At 44.0% G+C, this 18,196-nt stretch overlaps 1 protein-coding gene across 7 annotated transcripts; it reads left to right on the forward strand.

Moving 5' to 3' along the window:
- Positions 1-2,935: 2,935 nt before the first annotated feature.
- On the forward strand, positions 2,936-13,129 carry palm1a (paralemmin 1a). 7 transcript variants are annotated; one of them, XM_005478778.4, is made up of 10 exons: positions 2,936-3,070; positions 5,372-5,417; positions 5,713-5,793; positions 8,378-8,502; positions 8,601-8,664; positions 8,973-8,994; positions 9,063-9,131; positions 9,267-9,341; positions 11,398-11,529; positions 12,239-13,129. In XM_005478778.4, exons 1-10 carry the CDS (start codon positions 3,015-3,017, stop codon positions 12,775-12,777), a joined length of 1,209 nt encoding a protein of 402 aa, XP_005478835.1. In that variant the 5' UTR covers positions 2,936-3,014; the 3' UTR covers positions 12,778-13,129. The 7 variants fall into 7 exon arrangements, with proteins under 7 accessions (XP_005478835.1, XP_005478836.1, XP_005478838.1 ...); XM_005478779.4 differs by having other exon boundaries at positions 9,276-9,341; XM_005478781.4 differs by lacking the exon at positions 11,398-11,529.
- Positions 13,130-18,196: the final 5,067 nt, after the last annotated feature.

An 18,196-nucleotide genomic window follows, 5' to 3' on the forward strand; every position in this document is an offset into this window, starting at 1 on the left:
TAGACAACCCAAAATGTTATGTCCACATATGTGGATGCCAGGTCCTAGGAGGTTAAGGCACTCATGCACCATTTATCACACAATAAATGTGTAAAATTACAGAAGAAGTTCTGGCAATTCACTGCCCACACTGTCCTGTAATTATAAAATATAATGTTCTCATTCAAAGAAAATGTCATTTTTTCTATGAACTCACTGCAAAAGTGAAAAAAGGACATTTCCCCTGTTTAATTGTTTATCTGTGACTTAATTCCTTTGGTGCTGTATGAATGAGGCGGGCTCTTTATTAACAGGAAAACCTGCAAAACTAAGTTAAAAGTTCACAATCTGCGCATGGTCACAGTGTTGGAGCAGAGCTGCTTCCCACTGGTGACGTGGTGATATCAGCTGACTATCAGCCTATATCAATCGGTCAACAGGTACAAAAACATGATACAACATGATCTAAAACAGGATGTGAGCACACCAATCCCAGCAGGGCCGGAACAAACCTGCAGAACAAATGAAGAAAAAGGAGGTTAAAAGAAATGACAACATCGATGATCGCCATGGAAACGTGACAGAAGCTCAACGGTGATAGTCAAAAGAGAGTCCTCCACAAAACCGCTGATGTTTCTCTTCAAGTTATTAGCAGAAAAAGATCTGCATGCAGAGTGGTACTGATGGAGGCAAGGTGGCTTTAACATAACTGTGAAATTCCAACAGATCGGAAGGAAGCAGCACTCAGGACGGAGCCTGAGAAGAGTGCAACAGGAAACACGTGCTAATAAAAAGCCAGAGAGGCCAACAACGGCTACTGATGATTCTTAGGGGCTCGCTTATATTACAACACATTAAAACACAGCCTGTATGCTCATATTAATGTAGCGCTCCCCTGGTGCCCTGTGTTGGTTGTGGTGCGTCAGAAGTGCAGCAGGGAACACCGTCCAGAGGTTTTCGTGAACTTTCCTACCATGCGTGAAACGTCTGCTTCCATCAGAAACGCCCTCAGATCTGATCAAGTGAAACCAAACCATTGTTTCCACGCACATTCTACCTCCTCAGAATAAAACCTTCTGCAGCCTCAGCTGTCTCCAGCACCTGTCAGACTTCAGAGTGACCTGAGCAATCTTCCAGCTCCGCCTGAACCTCCACTTTTCACACTGAAGTGATGAGAGTAGTAAAACTGTCAGTACAGTAAGAAGCGTGGTCTGCAGGAAGATTCCCCTTTAAAAAAAAATCACCAAACTCTTTCCAACTACCACTAGGTGTTGCTACAGGATTACTGCTTCACCTTCCGCGTTAAATGAAGAGAAAATGAGACAAACTGTCCTCGGTATAGATGTCTGGGTCTTTAAACTGTACAAAAAACAAAACTTTCACACGTTCATTACCAAATATCTGTCGACATAAATATTACATTATATTTAAAATAGTGATGGAATAAAGCATATCGTATTAATCTGCTGACATCACGGTGTGGTTACTCCACCCTTGTCGTGTCTGTTTCCAGTGTGTTGCCAAAACGTGATGGTGGGAATTTAAATGGTCATAAATTACTTTTTGACCTATAATCTGTCAAAGATGGTCAAACGTGTTTCTCATGAGTGATATCAGGTCGTTTTGAGCCAGAAACAACATTCCTGTCCTGTCTCAGTTTTTGATAAAGTCACTTTTATATATTGCTTATTTTTCTATCCAGGTAAAAACTCCCAGTGAGTTTAGAAATGTGTTTTTCAAGCGAGATCAAGCCGAGAGGGCAGCAGAAACTCTAAGCAATAAAACATCACAGCTCTATAAACATATTTTAAGTGACATATGGGTACAAAAAACCCAGGTCATTCCTTTTTTATATGTAACCTCTTCATAAATTCTGTTCAGCCTGCTCACTGATATCAGCACAGATATTACATCTGTAAAAAAAAAAAAAACCACACAGAAACATCGGAAATCACTTTCTGGACCGAACCGGCTGCAGGAAGAAGCTGGGCTGATTCTCATCATCATGTTGCTTTCTGGCTGCAGAGTCACAGTGATGTCGCCTCCTCTACTGTCTGTTTTCACGGATGGAAATGAGTAACTCTGATTCATGAGGAGGGCCGGGGCGAGAAATAAATCCAGCTAACACGGTCAGATTTTGGCTCGTGTTTGGGCCTGCGGCCTCATCCTGACGCTTCACGTGAAACACAGAGTTTAAAAAGCACTCCAACTACACTGATAGTAACGAAAGTATGAGTACTTACTGGTACTGGATGATAATTCTGGATTCATTCGTGTGTTTATCACTTTCATGATGTGATTGAGTTGCAGGAAGCTTCATGAAACTTAAGTGCATGAAAAATGGATTCACATGTACGATAAATGATATGAAGGACGAGGAGCAAACATGGAGAGTGCAGAAGGAAGTACTCGTGTGAAGCAGAAGGCTTTGTTACCGAGTCTCATCCCGGTCTGAGGTCCCAGTCTGTCCACGTGACAGCTGCAGTAATAAAAATAATAAGTCATCATGAAGACCAGGAGCTTCATATCTTCATCCCGTCCACCTCACAGCTCTTAAAATCGATCCTCCATCCATCAGTCAATCAATCAATAACAGCCTCTTGATGCATGCTCAGTCATCCAGGTAAGAAAATCCCAAAAGGCTGATTCTGTCTGGCTAGTTTCAGTCATTGTGCAGAGGAACCGTTTATAAGGTTGGAGACCTGCTGTAAGCTGAGACTGAAGAAGTCACCTGGATGATGACGAAACGTTTCTCCCACTGAAAACGTCCAGATGAACAGAATCAACCTTTTGGGAATCAATAACAGCGTTTTTGCATATTGGACTGATTTCAAAGTAAAAGTCTTCCTCACTTTGAGCTCTTGATTATGAATCTGCAATCACACTTTCAACTGTGACGTCAAAATCTGACCAAAAAAGGTTTAACATTCAAAACTTCTCCTACCCTTCTCTCCTTTCCTACCCTCCTCTCCTTTCCTCCCCCCTCCCTCCTGTCCTCCATCCTCCCCGGTGGGCGGGTTTGTTTTCTCTCTCGGATGTGGATCAGATGTTTGGTTCTGCTGCGGACTGATCTGCCGTCGGACATGGAGGAGTGAGTACACTTTATTTCTTCTCTCTCTTCTTTCTTTCCCTTCTTCTTTTTTCTTCTTCTGGTTGTTTTTCTGTGTTTGTGACGTATCTGAGACTCGTGTCGTCATTGTGCGGCATCAGGGCGCTGAGTCAGGAGCGAGGGTTGGGTGGGGGGCTAACTGCACCAAACTGGAGACTTTGGGGGGGGGGTGGGGTGGGGGTGTCCGAGTCACCGCAGCGGCAGGTGATGGGTTAAAGGGCGTGCGGCCCGCGGAGTGATCAAACCTTTCTGTGCTCTACTTTTCCCTGCGGAAGCAGCACCAGCTCTGATCAATAAGCAGCATGATCGTCTGTGATTACATATTGATCAGTTTCTGTGTTCCTCATTTGAGCTCAGTCACTTCCGTCAAGTTGGACGTGTGAGGAGAGGGTGACTTCCGGCGGGGTTCTTCACAATATAAGGTTTAAGCCCCTGTCCGATTGGTTCAGTTTTCTAAATTCAGCAAGGCAGGCTCTTTAATGATGTCACGATGTCACTTGCAGGCCAAGAATTACCACAAAGTCTGAATTTTCAGAAACTTCAGAATAAAACAAGCACTGACACACCTGCACAAAGTCTCACTCACTATGGAGTTACCATACACCTGCAGAGACGCACCTGATGGATGATTCCCACAGGAAGAGTCACACCTGGGAGCAGATCCAGGTGCCAGATGGTGCTGAGATGAGATCTGATGTTTCTGTACGTCAGGTTTGAGGTTCATCAGGTAATCAGATCTTAGGTAAACAGGAAGCTGCAGGTAAATCATCGGTTTCTTATCGCTTTGTGTTTTAGGATTTTTTTATTTGTATTATTTTCCATCATGTTCTGCAGAAATCTGTTTTCTTTGTGACTTCTTCATTATTTCCTCCTGCCTTCCTCACAGCCACTTAATAAACCCAGACTTTAGAAAAGACTGCCAATCAGAATCTGGGAGCTGGTTGAGTTTCATCCCAGCAGCTGTTTTATTTTGAAGTGCACTTCCTGTGTGCTTGTTTGGTGTGTCTGTGAGATTGATGGAGCTGCTGCAGCTTGGTGGAGGCTCAGAGGCGGTAGTAGGATGTGTTGTCTGGACAAGGACACGGCCCAGAGCAGATCCACGTGTTAGTCCCATGTGTGGGACTAATAAAGGTTTATCTGATCTTATCTCTTATCTTTACTTTAAAAGGCTAAGCTGAGAGTACTTTTACTCTAACATGTAACTGAGTATTTGTACTCTTCTATTTTTACTGCAAGTACTTCATCACTGCAGTGCATGGACTTCCTGTCTGCCTCTAATGCGGCATTTCAATTAAAAGTCAGACACCTGCTGACTGACGGGAACCCTTTCCTCTCAGATGGATCGCAAACTGATCAATAATTAATATCATCCAATCATCAGTCTGAGCTCCTGTCCCATTACCTGCCATGCCCCTCTCTGTAATACAGCTCACTGCTGCTGAGCAGGCATGGACAAAAAACCAGAAACAGCCTGAGCTTCAGTTTGAGCCTTTAAAGCACCTCCTCCTCCTCAGGGCGCTGTGTCTGAACTGGTTCCCAGTGGGCCGAGTTCTAGCTGCTGGTGTTGTCGGTCCTTGCAGTGGACTGTGGTCTCCATGGAGACCTTAAAGTGAAGCTTTGTTTGAGGTGTGTAAGAGGAAGAGTTTAAAGTGTAAAGCATACTGTGTGTCCTCCAGAGAGGAGAGCTGGATCGAGCTGACCTCTGACCCCAGTGACCTCTATCCCGATGAATTCATGGTCTCAGCCTCCAGTCGAAGTCTCACTGAGGAAGAAGGAAAAAAAAGGACTTCCTTTTTTTCTCACCAAAAAAAAGGAAGTCCACTTTGGGCGTGATGCTCCCATTAGGCTCAGGGTAGAATCAGGGTGGGACTGCGTCTGGCTGCTCCTTGTTTGGTGAACTCGGGTTTCCTGAAGCTTCACCAACCAGCAGCAGCTCCGTCAGCAGCTCCGTCAGCATGAACCACCTGAGGCCTCGCACTGCCTTCAGCTCCAGCAAACTGAAGAGAGGGCAGCCATCTTTACAGCCAATAACTGATGACTCACCGCTGTTGAGCGCTTGTTAGCTGATCGCTTCAAGACTCTGCTAGTGTGTGTGTGTGTGTGTGTGTGTGTATATGTATGTGTGGGATAGCTAGTCAGTGTATGAATGAGTGTGTGAGGCTAAAGTGTAAACAGAGCTGTGCATTGAGCATCTGTGTATCGAGCGGAACAAGGAAACGTCAGTGATGTCACAGTGATGTCACAGTGACATCATTAACCTGTCTGTCTGTCTCTCCCTCTCAGGGTGAGCGAGGTTCTCTATCAGCAGGATCGACTGCAGCTAATTGTGGTGAGTTTACTTACAGTTAGTGAATGCAGCATCTCACACACCTAGTATCAATGATTCAGATATGTGTGAGAGAGACCCCCCCACAGTAAGTTTTATTGCTCGAAGTTATCAATGTTGACTCTGAATTTTAAACTTTATTTAAGCAAACACACTTTTATTTTAGTTCAAAATAAAAGCCCACACTAAGAGAGTGCAGTCAGTAATCAGATTACCTCAGTGGATTACTTCAGAGCAGAAGTGTGATTGGATTATTGATCCCAATCAGCAGCTCGTTCTGTTTTCCATTATGCTGCAGGAGAAAAGGAAGTGGCAGACGGAGATCGAGAACAAGAAGCGTCAGTTGGAGGACGACAGGAGGGCGCTACAGCACCTGAAGGTGAGCCCACCACTTCCTGTTTCCTGTTTTCTGTGTAAAGGTCAGGTACACTCAGAGGTGAGCAAGATGCTGAAGCCTTCGTATTGTTCTAAATCGTGCCGCTAGGAGGCGTGAAGACGCAGAAACATGAGTCAGACTCAGACCTCATGTCTCTGAGCTCTGAGTCTGTTCAGGCACGTAAACAGACTGCTGCAGATATCCTGGTCTGATCCAGGTCCGATCTCGGTCTGATCCAGGCCTGATCCAAGTCTGATCCAGGTCTGATCAAGGTGTGATCCAGATATGACTCAACCAGATCCAGATCTGATCCAGGCCTGATTATGGCAGGGGCGTGGTCTCTGGCTCCGCTGCAGTGGAGGTGTGTTGCAGTGCGCTCAAGGGGCTGTGCCAGGAAGTCTGACGGGCTGGTGGAGATGATTGTGTTAACGAGGTCTCCCTCCCTCCCTCAGGTTAGAAATGTCAGCTACAAAGCTGACATTGATGCCAAACCACAAAGGAACATTTTTGTGCACTAAATAAAAGAAACCAAAACCTGAACGCTCTGTGGGGTCCAGCTCTTTCACACTGATGTTTTTAATCATGTCCTTGTTTCAGTTGGTCAGTGGTCATTTCCTGTTTTATTCTGATAGGCGGCTCTCTCTTGTGTTCTCTTTTTTGTTCCTACTTCCTGTCTGCTGATTGATGTCCTTGCACTGTTCCTGGGTCTGCACACTTTTCGCAGTCCTGGTTATTCTAGACTTTGTTTTGCACATTTTTGTAAAATTTGTAATATTCAACACTATTCAGAGCAGGTCTTCCAGAGAAGAACTGTGCACTTTTATGAGATAAATCAGCCTGTGTTTCTGGAAACACGATGCTGTTTTAAATCGCTTTTTATTCTCAAAGCTGCAGCACCATTCGTTCCTCCAACATTTGTAGATGGTGGCCCGAGTGACAGCTTAGAGTGCTTCAGGAATGTGGACCAAAGCAGTCATGTAGTTGAGCTGTGGTGATGTTCAGGAGTCTAAAATAAGTTGAGATCACAGAGTAATAATGGAAACCCTCAGAACCATCGCTGATCTTCTGGTTCAAAGAGACTCAGAAACAGAAACCTGTCGTTCAGATGTTGAATATTCTAGACTGAAGTGCTCTGGAAAATTTATTTCTGCCAGTAAATTCTCTCATCTATTATTGATCTTTGATATGAGATCATATTTCATTAATGACTCTTATCAGTTTGTCTTTCACCAGAAAAAATAAAGAGTAACTCTCTCTGGCTCCTACTCCTGCTGGCTCACTGTGTGTCGAGTCATTCAGGTATTCAGAGATTCAAGAGGCACAAACTGAGAACAGCTGCAAGGTAAAAATATCTGAGATCAGCCAATCAGCACGCAGGTAGGACAGAACCGCCAGGGCCATGTGAAATAGAAGCAGCTGTTTTCCTGATGAGGAAGAGGCCGCGAGTTCAGAGAGCCCGAGCTCATCCGGATAGTTTTATACAACTAAAAGAATCCATTCAGGCTTCAAGCGTTTATTAAAGGGACACTCAGATGTCCTGATGGATGTTTGTCCATGAGCACCCCCTGCTGTCTGTGCACGCCTGCTTTCGATCATTAGATTATTAAAATGATTTTATTCCATCTTCACTGTGTTTTCTCCTTTGAGGACATGATGCTAATGCTCTCCAATTTGTAGTGTTGTGTAGCCGAAACATCAAAACAATAAATGGATAAAGATTTGTTTCTGCCAGCATGTGAGCAAGTCTGTGAAACGAGCAGCTTTTTAAGGTGCTGATTAAAATCGTTGAGAGTTTGAAGGACGACCCGGCGAGGATGAATCCCACTCAGAGCCGTGCAGCTGAGTGTCAACTGCAAGGGTTTAATGAGACGCTCAGAATGAGACCAGAGTTCAGGTTATATATGTAAAAAGCTCTGATGAACCCGCTGGTTTAGTTTTAACTGTGCGTGGGGATTTTTTTGCAGACTGTGAAGTCTGATGTCCAGGTTTCCTTCCTCGTGCTGCTCTGATCTTCGTCTTGCTGGCTGATTTATTTAGTCTGGAGCTGCTCAGCCTTTCTGACACTTTAAGGTTGAAGCTTTCAATTCCCGAGGCTGACAGATGCTTTGAACCCTCTGATCTGCTTTGATTATTCTCTTCATGCTCTGTGGATGATGACGCATCTTCCTGCTGGAGAGTTTTCCTCACTTAGCTGGAAGTTGTGATGAAGGACAGGATCCCCAGGTGTCTCCTGTGGACTTTCAGGCCTTTATGTTAATTGTTTTCTGAGTGGATCAGAGTGCCAGTCTGTCCTCTCCTGATGATCTGTCAGCTGTTTGCAGTCAGAGGACTTCCTGTCTCACTCACAGCTTCCAATCGAACAGCTGGACTCACCTGCACACCTTCAACCTGCCTCCTTTATAAAGAAATGATGAAGGAATGACGACGGCTTCGGTGGTGGGCTTCATACTGAACAGATCATGAGTGAACTTTAAGCACATGTTTCTGCAGCTCTTCTTTTCATAAACATTCATGAACAAATATGAATTTGATACGTGCCTCCTCACGTGTTAGAAGGAAGCTGTCATCTGTGTGACCTTTGTTTCAGTCAAAGGCTCTGAGGGACCGCTGGCTGCTGGAGGGAGCCTCTGCTGGACCCGAGCAGAACGAAGTCTGTAGACAGCTGGAGCAGGACGAGGCCCGGACCCGGAGCCTGGAGGAGACCATCGACAGGTCTGAGCCGCCGAGCCCAAACATCCAGGAAGGGTGGCCTTATTCACTGTGGGATTAAAACCATCAACTGTGTGTGTGTGTGTGTGTGTGTGCTGTAGGCTGCAGCAGGAACTTGTCGGCCTTGAGACTGGATCTGTCTGTCAGACCATAACTAACATTAAGGTGAGTGTACACGTGCGCGCGCGCACACACACACACACACACACACACAAACGTTTTCTGATATCACTTTTTTTCCTTTCTAAGATCAGCTTTTCTGCTGTCCTCATAGGGTTAATAGATCATTTGAACCAAATTAGGTTGGATTACATGGGTGAGCCTGTTGGGAGGGGGGTTCGCTGGCAGGACTGGCTTACTTTGGAGGTTTTTTTCATGTTTCTGTTTCCCGTTTCCTTCTACTTATTGATGGAGGATTCCCGTTAAGACTCTTATTGCGAAGATAAACTTCCTTTCTCTGTTTGTGCCTCCAGGTGTCATCAGGACCAGCTTCAGGTAAATTTCTAAATTTCTCTGTCTGCTTTTATTTGTGAAGCCTTTGTCTCACGTTTGTCTCTGATCAGCTGTAGAGGTCAAAGGTCGCGAAAGGCATCAGCAGGACAGGGCTCCACTGGCAACTCAGGTGATCCAAGGTGAGACTGTGCTATAACTGTAATCAGATTTCAGTAATCAGATTACAGTGATGGTGGAGGTAAGTTGTTGTGATAACCTCACAGTTAGTCCTTTCTCTGCTCTGTCTTTGTGCCTGGCCCATTTTTACCCACGAGCCCCTGCAGAGGTCAAAGTTAACAAAAGTCCTCGACTGAACAAACCCAGAGAGGCGACCGAGGAGATGAAGAAAGGTGAGTCAGAAGTGACCACACCCACTCTGCACCGACCTGACGGGGTCGTCTTAAACTGGTGAACCGAGTTAGTTTTCCTCAGGTGGGACATGAAGCTCACCTGGAAGTCACCAAGTCAGGAAACAGATCCAGAATATTTCCATGGCTAAAGATTAGCTCACTGGGAGGAGGAGACGGCCATAGGCCCTATGGCTGAGAGCAGCCAGAGGGTTGACGCAGGTCTTCCCCTGCTTTCCTGTCTGTCATCGATGCACTATCTAATAAAGCCAGTAAAAGAATAAAGCACAGATGAGATCAGCCATGTTGTTTCCTGATTTTAAGAGTTTGCGTTTGGTTCTCCGTGATGAAATTCGAAGAATCAGTAAAATATGATTAATCGCAGCTTGCAATGATTTTAATGAATCTGTTATCATTCACACTGCAAATGTGTAAGGTCAGAGGTCATAGAGTGTAGACACGTTGGAGGAGAGGGGACATCGACCTTAATGTGTCTCTAACAGCTGTCTTCCTGTCTCTATCTGTAAGTCCGTTTTAGGGTCACGTTAACAGTGAATTTGTGTGTTGGCTGGTGTGATGGGTGTGTGTGTGTGTGGGTGTGTGTGTGTGTGTGTGTTATTGTGTTGTTTCCCTCATAGTGTAGGATCTGTGGGAGGCTATTGAAATGAATCATGGGCTAAAGGAATATATGAAGCTGTGGGAGTTTCCTGACACTTTGCTGGTATTTAAGGCTGAACAGAAGCAGGTTTGAATCTACCCCTGGCATGACTGCAGGAGTTTCCACGGGAGATGTGAAAGTATTTGGAAAAAGGCAATGTCGGAGCCAGAGTGTGACTGCTGTGTCAGCACTCAGGCCATCCTGAAGGTCTAGTCCTCACAGCAACTGTCAACACGTACATGTTAAGTGAAGCTTGAAGCGTGTTAGATTAGAAACATCAGTAGAGCTTTCACATTCTTTCCCTTGACTTTAATAAATACCTGCAGCCTCACTCAACATGGAGAAAGAAAATCAGAGTGATGCACATGTACTCAAACAACGCAGCAGCAGAGGAGGCAGACTCTGACCGCACAAATGTCAGCGGCTCGGCTGCTGGTCACAGATTTCAAGTTTCAGGAATAAACTCTCGCAATAACCTGAGCTGCATCCAAGCTCCTCTTCCTCCACCTCCTCACATTGTCCCTCAACATCTGATGGAAAACGTCTCCCATGTACACTTATAGACAAAAGTCCTGAGTTACACCTGTTAATCTGTGAATCAGTGCCACAGGTGTATTAATCCAGCACCTGTGACCTAACTTTATCTGTATGAGAGACAGAGTTTGAAAAGCTCAGCAATTCCAATGTGGTGCTAACAGGATGCCACTGTTACAAAAGTCAGTTCAGGAGAATTCTTCCATCCGCCTAACCATCTGTTCTCCCATCCATCCATCCATCCATCCATCCATCCATCCATCCATCCATCAGTCTATTCTCTGATTTATCAATCCATCCATCCATCCATCCGTCTGTCCATCCATTAGTCTATTCTCCCATCCATCCATCCATCCATCCATCCATCTCTGGCATTAACATCAGCAAACACTGTGCACCAGGAGCTTCATGGCTGAGCAGCTCCTCTTAGGGTAATGTGTGGGTGCTGGTGTCCATTTAGTGTATCTGATCCTTGGGACTTATCTGATTTATGGTTGTTTCCAGCTGAAATGTTTGGATAGTTATTTGAGGCAGCAGGAGAGGATATACACACTGTACCAAAGTCAGTCTGGATGATGCGAGCAGAGCCTCACATATTCCTTCTGGTCATCAGACCTTTCTTTGTTCTGCGTGGTTATGTCATGTCACACTAATAGAGCTATACCTTTGCTATTGGATGGTTACCCTCACCTGGGCTGCTTGTTTATAACCTGCTGCTTTCTCTGTCCTGACTCTTTACTTCTGTGATCTAACCTTCTGTCTGCTGCCTTCATCTTTAGATCCACAGCAGCTCATTGTGTCTGTTGTGTTGACCCTCTCTGACCCTGTGTAACCCCATGTGATCCCTTCTAACCCCTCCCAATCCAGCGATGTACTCGGTGGAGATTAAAGTAGAGCGGGACAGAGTGACGGGGGAAACCAGGGTTCTGTCCAGTAACACCAAACTTCCTGTTGACCTCTCTGACCAAGGGGTCAAAGTTTACGAAGATGAGCAGAAAGGTGATGTTAGCAAGTAAACAAGAAAAAATAAATAAAAACAAAGCCGGCTTTACGAGAAGGGACCTGCTGATGCAATAACTGACTCTCAAAGGGCTGATTTCAGCTCTGCTGTGAGCGCATTTATCTGAATCTCTTCACAAGCTCGTGGACTGTAGATGATGAATCACTCATTCTTTTTTTTTCTTAAATTATTGACCTATTTGCCCTCACAGTCTTTGCTGAACACCTCCACATCTTCACTTCTGAAACTCTCAGCATCTCTGGGAGGACCTCTGAACTCCACTGATTACCTGCCAGATGTTCCACCAGGTATTTTCATAGCATTACACACCTGCGTAAGGCTGTAGTTGCCTGAGAGTTTCAGATCTGAGGGTCATTCCTGCTGAGTTCCTGCAGTGGACATTTTACAGCACAGTGTGAGGAGCAGATCCACATGTCTGGTTGTTGCAGCGCCTCCTGCTGGAGGTTTGCGGGTTTTCACAGCAGCAGTTTTCCTTCTCCTAAAGCCACAGCGGCCTCAGCCTGCCTGCATGATCAACACTCACCTGACAGTCAGGTGGTCACACCTCATCACTTTCAGCTCCAGCTGAAGGAAGCTGATGCACAGGTGTACTCTGTGACATCACTCAGTGAGTCTTTATTGGTCCTTCAGCTGGAGAGCATTCAGGTGTCGCACTCTGACCCTCACCTGTGTCTTCCTGTCTCCCAGTGGTCCATGAGCTGAATGGTGAGGATGTCCACCTGCTCAGCTCCTATGAGGTTGAAGAGCTCATCCACAAAGCTGATGAGGCGTCGATGATGTCACAGACTGTCACCACTGTGACATCCCTCCCGACAGCAGAGGTTCGGGAGGAGTTGGGGCTGATGCGGTCCAAGTCGCCGCTACCTCAGGTTCCAGTGGAGATCACAGGGCTAGAGGCCAAAGTGGGTGGTGAGCCGAGCGTGGCTGAGGCGAGCACTGAGAACCCGGTTACCATGGTGTTCATGGGATACCAGAGCGTAGAGGATGAAGACGAGACCAAGAAGGTGCTGGGGCTGCAGGGCACGGTGAAGGCCGAGCTGGTGCACATTGACGACCCAAACGGGAAGACATCAGGGGGAGAAAAGGAGGCGGATCCACCTCTGCCCACCTCCAAGGCCCCACCAACCTCCACTAAACCTCCAATGGCGATACCAGTGGCAAGCAATGGGGAGACGGCAGGGAAGGAGAAGGAGAAGAAGCCGTGTAAGTGCTGTAGCATCATGTGACCTGGTGACCTGTGGGGGGGTGCCGCCTTGAAATGTAGCACGCAAATACAAAAATAAAATGGACTGAAAACTCCTCCCATTGCTCACAGCCCCCCTAACATCACTTCCTGTTTCTTCCTTCAGGTGTATAAAGCCTCTCTTTACTTTTTCTATTTTCTTGAAGCCTTTTTACTTTTTTACTCTGCACGCCTGCACTTACATGTCTCAGTGTTAGCATAGCCTCAGTGTTAGCCTCCGCCTTCGCTGTGCCAGGATGTTTGTAGCTCCTCCCCCTCCTTTCTGTGAATGTATTATTATATTTATTAGAAGCTGTCTGAGTTTTTAAAAGAAGAAATAAAATGAGCAGAAACTAGTCTAGCCTAAATTCTTCACCTCCACCTTCTAGATGGACCAACAAGTACCTCTCTATCCCTCAAGGGAAATGACTGTGTTCGAGCAGCACGATAAAGTCGGTCCAGTCTACAATAAATAAACACAGCAAAAGTGCCATGGGCACTGAATGCTGTGTAAAATGTTACATATACGGCAGTGAAAACAAACAAAGACAATAAAAATGGGCAGAGTAAAAAACTGTGCAAATTATAGCATTAATTAATGTGTACACTATAAATCTGATAAACAGCTACATGAAGGTTTAATACAGAAATGCATGTTTAGAGTCCTATACCTGACAGGTGTGTTCACCTGTCCTTGAATGAGGTCTTATCCTGCAGATTCGTGCATGGCTCTGTGTGATCTGGTCAGTCTGAGATGTTTTAATCCAGCGCTGCTCAAACCAATGATCTTTACAGGAAACAGATGACAGCTTGAAGCTGCTGTCGTCTTTATTGAATAAATTTAAACGTTTTAATTGTTGATTGCTTCTTTGACCTCTGAAAGTTTGAAAAGCATTCGCTGATATTCGTCTCTGTGGAAATCTTCTGAAGTGTGCTGCATTGAAAATCCGACATAACCTCAGAGGATTCACTCACACGGGGCTCCATCAAACTGCACTCACAATCCCATCAGCTGTTTTTGGATCCACCCGCTGAGTCAGCGACGCTCGCCAAGAGGATCCAACACTCACAGCTCAGTGACCGGACTGACACACACACCCTCATACACATTACTGCCAAGTGTAGCAGATTTCAAATGGTAGACTGTTTTATGACGACAAACAGGGACTGGTTGCAAAACTGGCTTTATTTTCTAAGCATTTTCACAGCAGCAGGTGTTTCCTTATTCCAGTGTGGAGTCCATGCAACTTTGGCCCACAATATTTAAAAAAAACATAAAAATATCAAAACAATGGTGTGGTTTCTCTCAACAGCCACTTCAAAATCAAGTGTAACAGCGGGGTAAAACTGAGACAAATATGAAGCAAAGTATACTTCAAAATAAACTACTGATAATCACTTATAATATTTAAATCCCCAATAAGATGGATCGATTACAAAATACATATTCATACAAAAGTAAATTTTCCCAACATGACTGAAAATACTATTTAACGTGCAGCCTTATATGACAAACTCATTATACACATAAAACAAAATCTATACATAACTCTAACATTTAAGTCAAGTCGAGTTTTATTGTCAACCCAACAATATTGACTCAAGTACACAGTGGGACAAAATATCGTCGTCCTAGATCAAAGGTGCAAACTGTAAAAATAAAATGAAAAAAATAAAATATACATATATACACAACTATACAGGAATAAGATAAGCTAATAATAAGTACAACAGTGTTGTACTTGAATAGAAATAAAATAGGAACAGAAAAGAACGAGAATAAATAAGTACAATAGTACACAGACAGAGTCAAACAGTGCAATACAGCATAGTGCAAGTATGGGGAGTGAGAGGACAGTGTTATGTAGTCCAAGAAGTGTGTGGAGAGTAATAAAAAATAAAATATATACAATGCAGTTTGGAAAAAGTTCACTGTGACTATATCTCAGCTACACAAACACTTATTTGCACAATCTCATACACACGCACACACGCACACCTTCATACATCAAGTTAGTTTTTGTCATTGTTGCACTTTTCTATTGCACTGCTGTGTCTGTATAGTTCTGTTCTGTCTTTGTTTAGTTTCTTTTGCACACTTGCACTTTACGTAAACCTTTGTTGAGTGTCTGTTATATGTAGCACCATGGTCTTGGAGGAATGTTGTCTCCTTTCACTGTGTACTGTACCACCCTACATGGTGGGAATGACAATAAAGCCACTTGACTTGACTTGAGAAGTTAACACACAAGGATGGACCTTGCATCCAGTTTTATTTATAGCCTGAAAACACGCCCTCATTCTTTCTTCAGACTCCTCACAGCTGATCATGATTTCAGCGATTCAATGTCTGATAGAGAAAGCTCTTTAAACAGGGTCAGGGTTAAAACCAGGTTCATATCTGCTGAGCAGCTCCTACAGATCAGTATTGAAACATTATCAGATCATCAGCTTGTGTCTGAAATTCATCAGGTCGTCATGTTTCACACACAGAGTGTGGGTCTGTCTGACGTCCTGGGGGCGACGACTCTGCTCTGATTGGATCGAAGTCTGTGAGGAAATGAGTCTCCTCATCAGATGATCTCTGAGCTCTGTCCTGGTGAGTTTATGGTCTCAGGACTAAATAAAACATGTTTGTTTTGGAGATAATGTTCCCATTAAGGTCAGAGAGGAGCAGGAAGCAGGAAGGATTTAGGGCGGGGCTGAACAGTGATTGACATGTTGCTGCTTTTTCTGTTTTTACTTGATCTTTTGAGCATTTCTGGAGCTGAGTGGAAGATCGAGGGCTGTCTTGGTGGATCTGTGACTTCACAGAGGTTTTCATGCAGAGTGCTGTGTTTGAGACTCTGAGGAAGATAAAAACAAGCTCAGATGGAGAACGGAGGGATTTATTTCCCTCAGCAGCGTCTGCATGCTCTGCAGCCTCCTGTTGTTGTCTTAGTAACCTGCAGAATGAGGCTCCGTGTCGCCCCCTGCAGGAGACAGTACCTGCTGACAGTGAAGCGGGTCGTGGTTTTCACCCTGTTATTCACTGATTAGTTCACAAGTGAAGTTTGACCCTGTGCATGCGGGCTGCACACACACACACAAATATCAGAGACAATAAATAGCAGCAACTGTGACTCTGGGTTTCTGTTATTTAAAGCCAAATAACAGAAATTAGGTTTTTAAAGATGCACTTTAAGAATGTGCAGGATGGGGTCAGACTTTATGGACCTGCAGTCTCTGCAGTTTCACTGTTTTTAGTCGAACGTGTGGATCGAAGCAGCCCGAGTGTCTGAATTGGTATTTTATTGTTATTGTGATGAACCGCTTAAACTAACTGATTAAACACTAATTTTCAAACAATGACAACTACAAACTTGACTTTAAGGAAAGATTTAAAACCAAAAAAACTCACAAAAAACAAAGTAAAATAACTCCAAATTCCATGTGTTCACTCTCTGTGTGTGTTTCTGTTGGTCAGCAGCATTCCTGATAAATTCTGCTGCTCAGCAACACTGAAACACACACACGTTGGTTTTTGTGGCTGAGTGAGGTCCTGGGACACACTGCGTTGCCAGGACCGTTTTAAACTGGTCCATGTGAATGCAAACACACAAATACAGTTCCTGCACAATTAAAACATTTATTCTTTGAAGTGTGCAGTCAGTAATCCCCGAGGGAGGATAAGGCTAATATTTCTCTACAGTTGATTTAACCATAACCTCACATGTATCTAGTATTCAGTTTTACTTTCCCTGAATACCTCTGCCTGCATTTATACCCTCAATTTGTGTGTCCTCGTCGCCTTGTTATACTTTTGTCCACTCTTGCATCCTGATTGGTTTATTGTGGCTTACTGTGTGTCTGCATTTGGGGTCCTAGTTAACAAACACGACTCTTTCAGGTTTTTAATTACATGTTTGCTGATGAATTTCATGCTTGCTGACAAATTTCATGCTTTCTGGAACTGTCATGTGGTTTCTTCTTGGCAACACTGATGATTTCAATAATCAGCCCACAGGTTAACCTGATTTTAGTCTTTTTTATATGGCCACTCGAATGAACTCAAAAACAAGATCAGTACTTCTTAAAAATACAACCTGTAAGTGAGGAAGCAATGGCTAAGAACTGGTTAAATAAAGAATATCCAACAAACTTGAACAGATAAAATAAAAAGTTCAGGAAAAATGTGAAATTCATTAGTTGATCTTCTCTGTGAGAGTCTAGATGGCAAGGTTTCAAATGTAGAAATGGATTTTATACAGAATGTGAATCTAAGTACATGAATGACTAAGCTTTGCTTGTTTGTGTTGTTGTGACTACTGTTACTGTGTCTTTCTGTGGAGAGAGGCGGCAGATCTGTAGATATGACAGTTGGGTCCCTCTATTTTCTAGAGAGGCCGATTTATCTTCAGAATAATATTTTTTTTAAAAACAAACATTGACTTGTTCTGATACCAGCTGCATCTTGAAGTGTGACTGATGTGGATGAATTATGACTGTAGAAGCTCCTTATCTCTTCTACCTCTATTTCTGCTGCTTGGAGCTTTGTTGGCTCCTTGTTTGCACACTTGCTCTTAGAAACTTTCCTCAAACTCTCAAATCTGGTGTTTTTTTTTTTATCTGATTGAAGGAGAAAGGAAGCAGCTAATTTAGAAATTTTAGAAATATATCTTAAATCCATTGGTTAGCATTTTGATGACCTTACCCTTCTGACTCCCACAGTGCAGTATCAGTTTGACCCACCAGAGGACGATGTCGAATTCATTTTAAAAGTTAATTTCAAAAGTCAGCTTTTGTCTGGGAATCGCAGCTGAACACATCTTTAGAGCTCCTGTTACACATCTGATTCACAGTAAAAACAACACAACCTGCTTTTTATTTTCAAGCTTTTTGATCCGAACAGAATTTATTCAGAAGCTCCTGATGTTAACATTGAATGACTGAAAAACCTCCAAACTCTGAATATTAAACAGACTCGAAGAATAAACCACCTGGAACCTGAGCCCAAACCTAAACCTAAGCCTGATCATGAACTCAGTTCTCTGAAGGTATGACATGAAGTAAGGACCAGGCGGCATGTCCTCACAGAGCCAGAGAGACCAGCACACACACACACCCACACTCACACACACTCTCTCACACACAGCGTGGGCGTGGATCAGTTGTCTGTCGGCGACTGCAGGGTGAGTCCACATTCTGTTTTCCTCTCTTTATTCTTATTTTGTGACATCATGATGACATCATCTACCTGTGTGTCCAATCTCTAATTACGTGACTGATGAGGGGTTTAATTTATTAGCGGGTTTGATGATGTTGTGAAATGTAAAGAGTACTAGCCCGCCCTCCTCTGGCAGTCAGACGATATGACCGGTTAAAGCTGTTTACACAAACAGAAAACAAACAAATGATATTTACTCATGATATCACTCGTATGT

This window comes from Oreochromis niloticus, linkage group LG23, assembly GCF_001858045.2.
Source record: "Oreochromis niloticus isolate F11D_XX linkage group LG23, O_niloticus_UMD_NMBU, whole genome shotgun sequence".
Classification (NCBI taxonomy): domain Eukaryota; kingdom Metazoa; phylum Chordata; class Actinopteri; order Cichliformes; family Cichlidae; genus Oreochromis; species Oreochromis niloticus.

Coding starts and splice junctions, on each gene's coding strand:
- palm1a (XM_005478778.4), top strand. CDS start 3,015: ATGTGGATCAGATGTTTGGTTCTGCTGCGGACTGATCTGCCGTCGGAC. Junction 3,071..5,371: donor CTGCCGTCGGACATGGAGGA/GTGAGTACACTT, acceptor TCTCCCTCTCAG/GGTGAGCGAGGTTCTCTATC. Junction 5,794..8,377: donor GGGCGCTACAGCACCTGAAG/GTGAGCCCACCA, acceptor CCTTTGTTTCAG/TCAAAGGCTCTGAGGGACCG.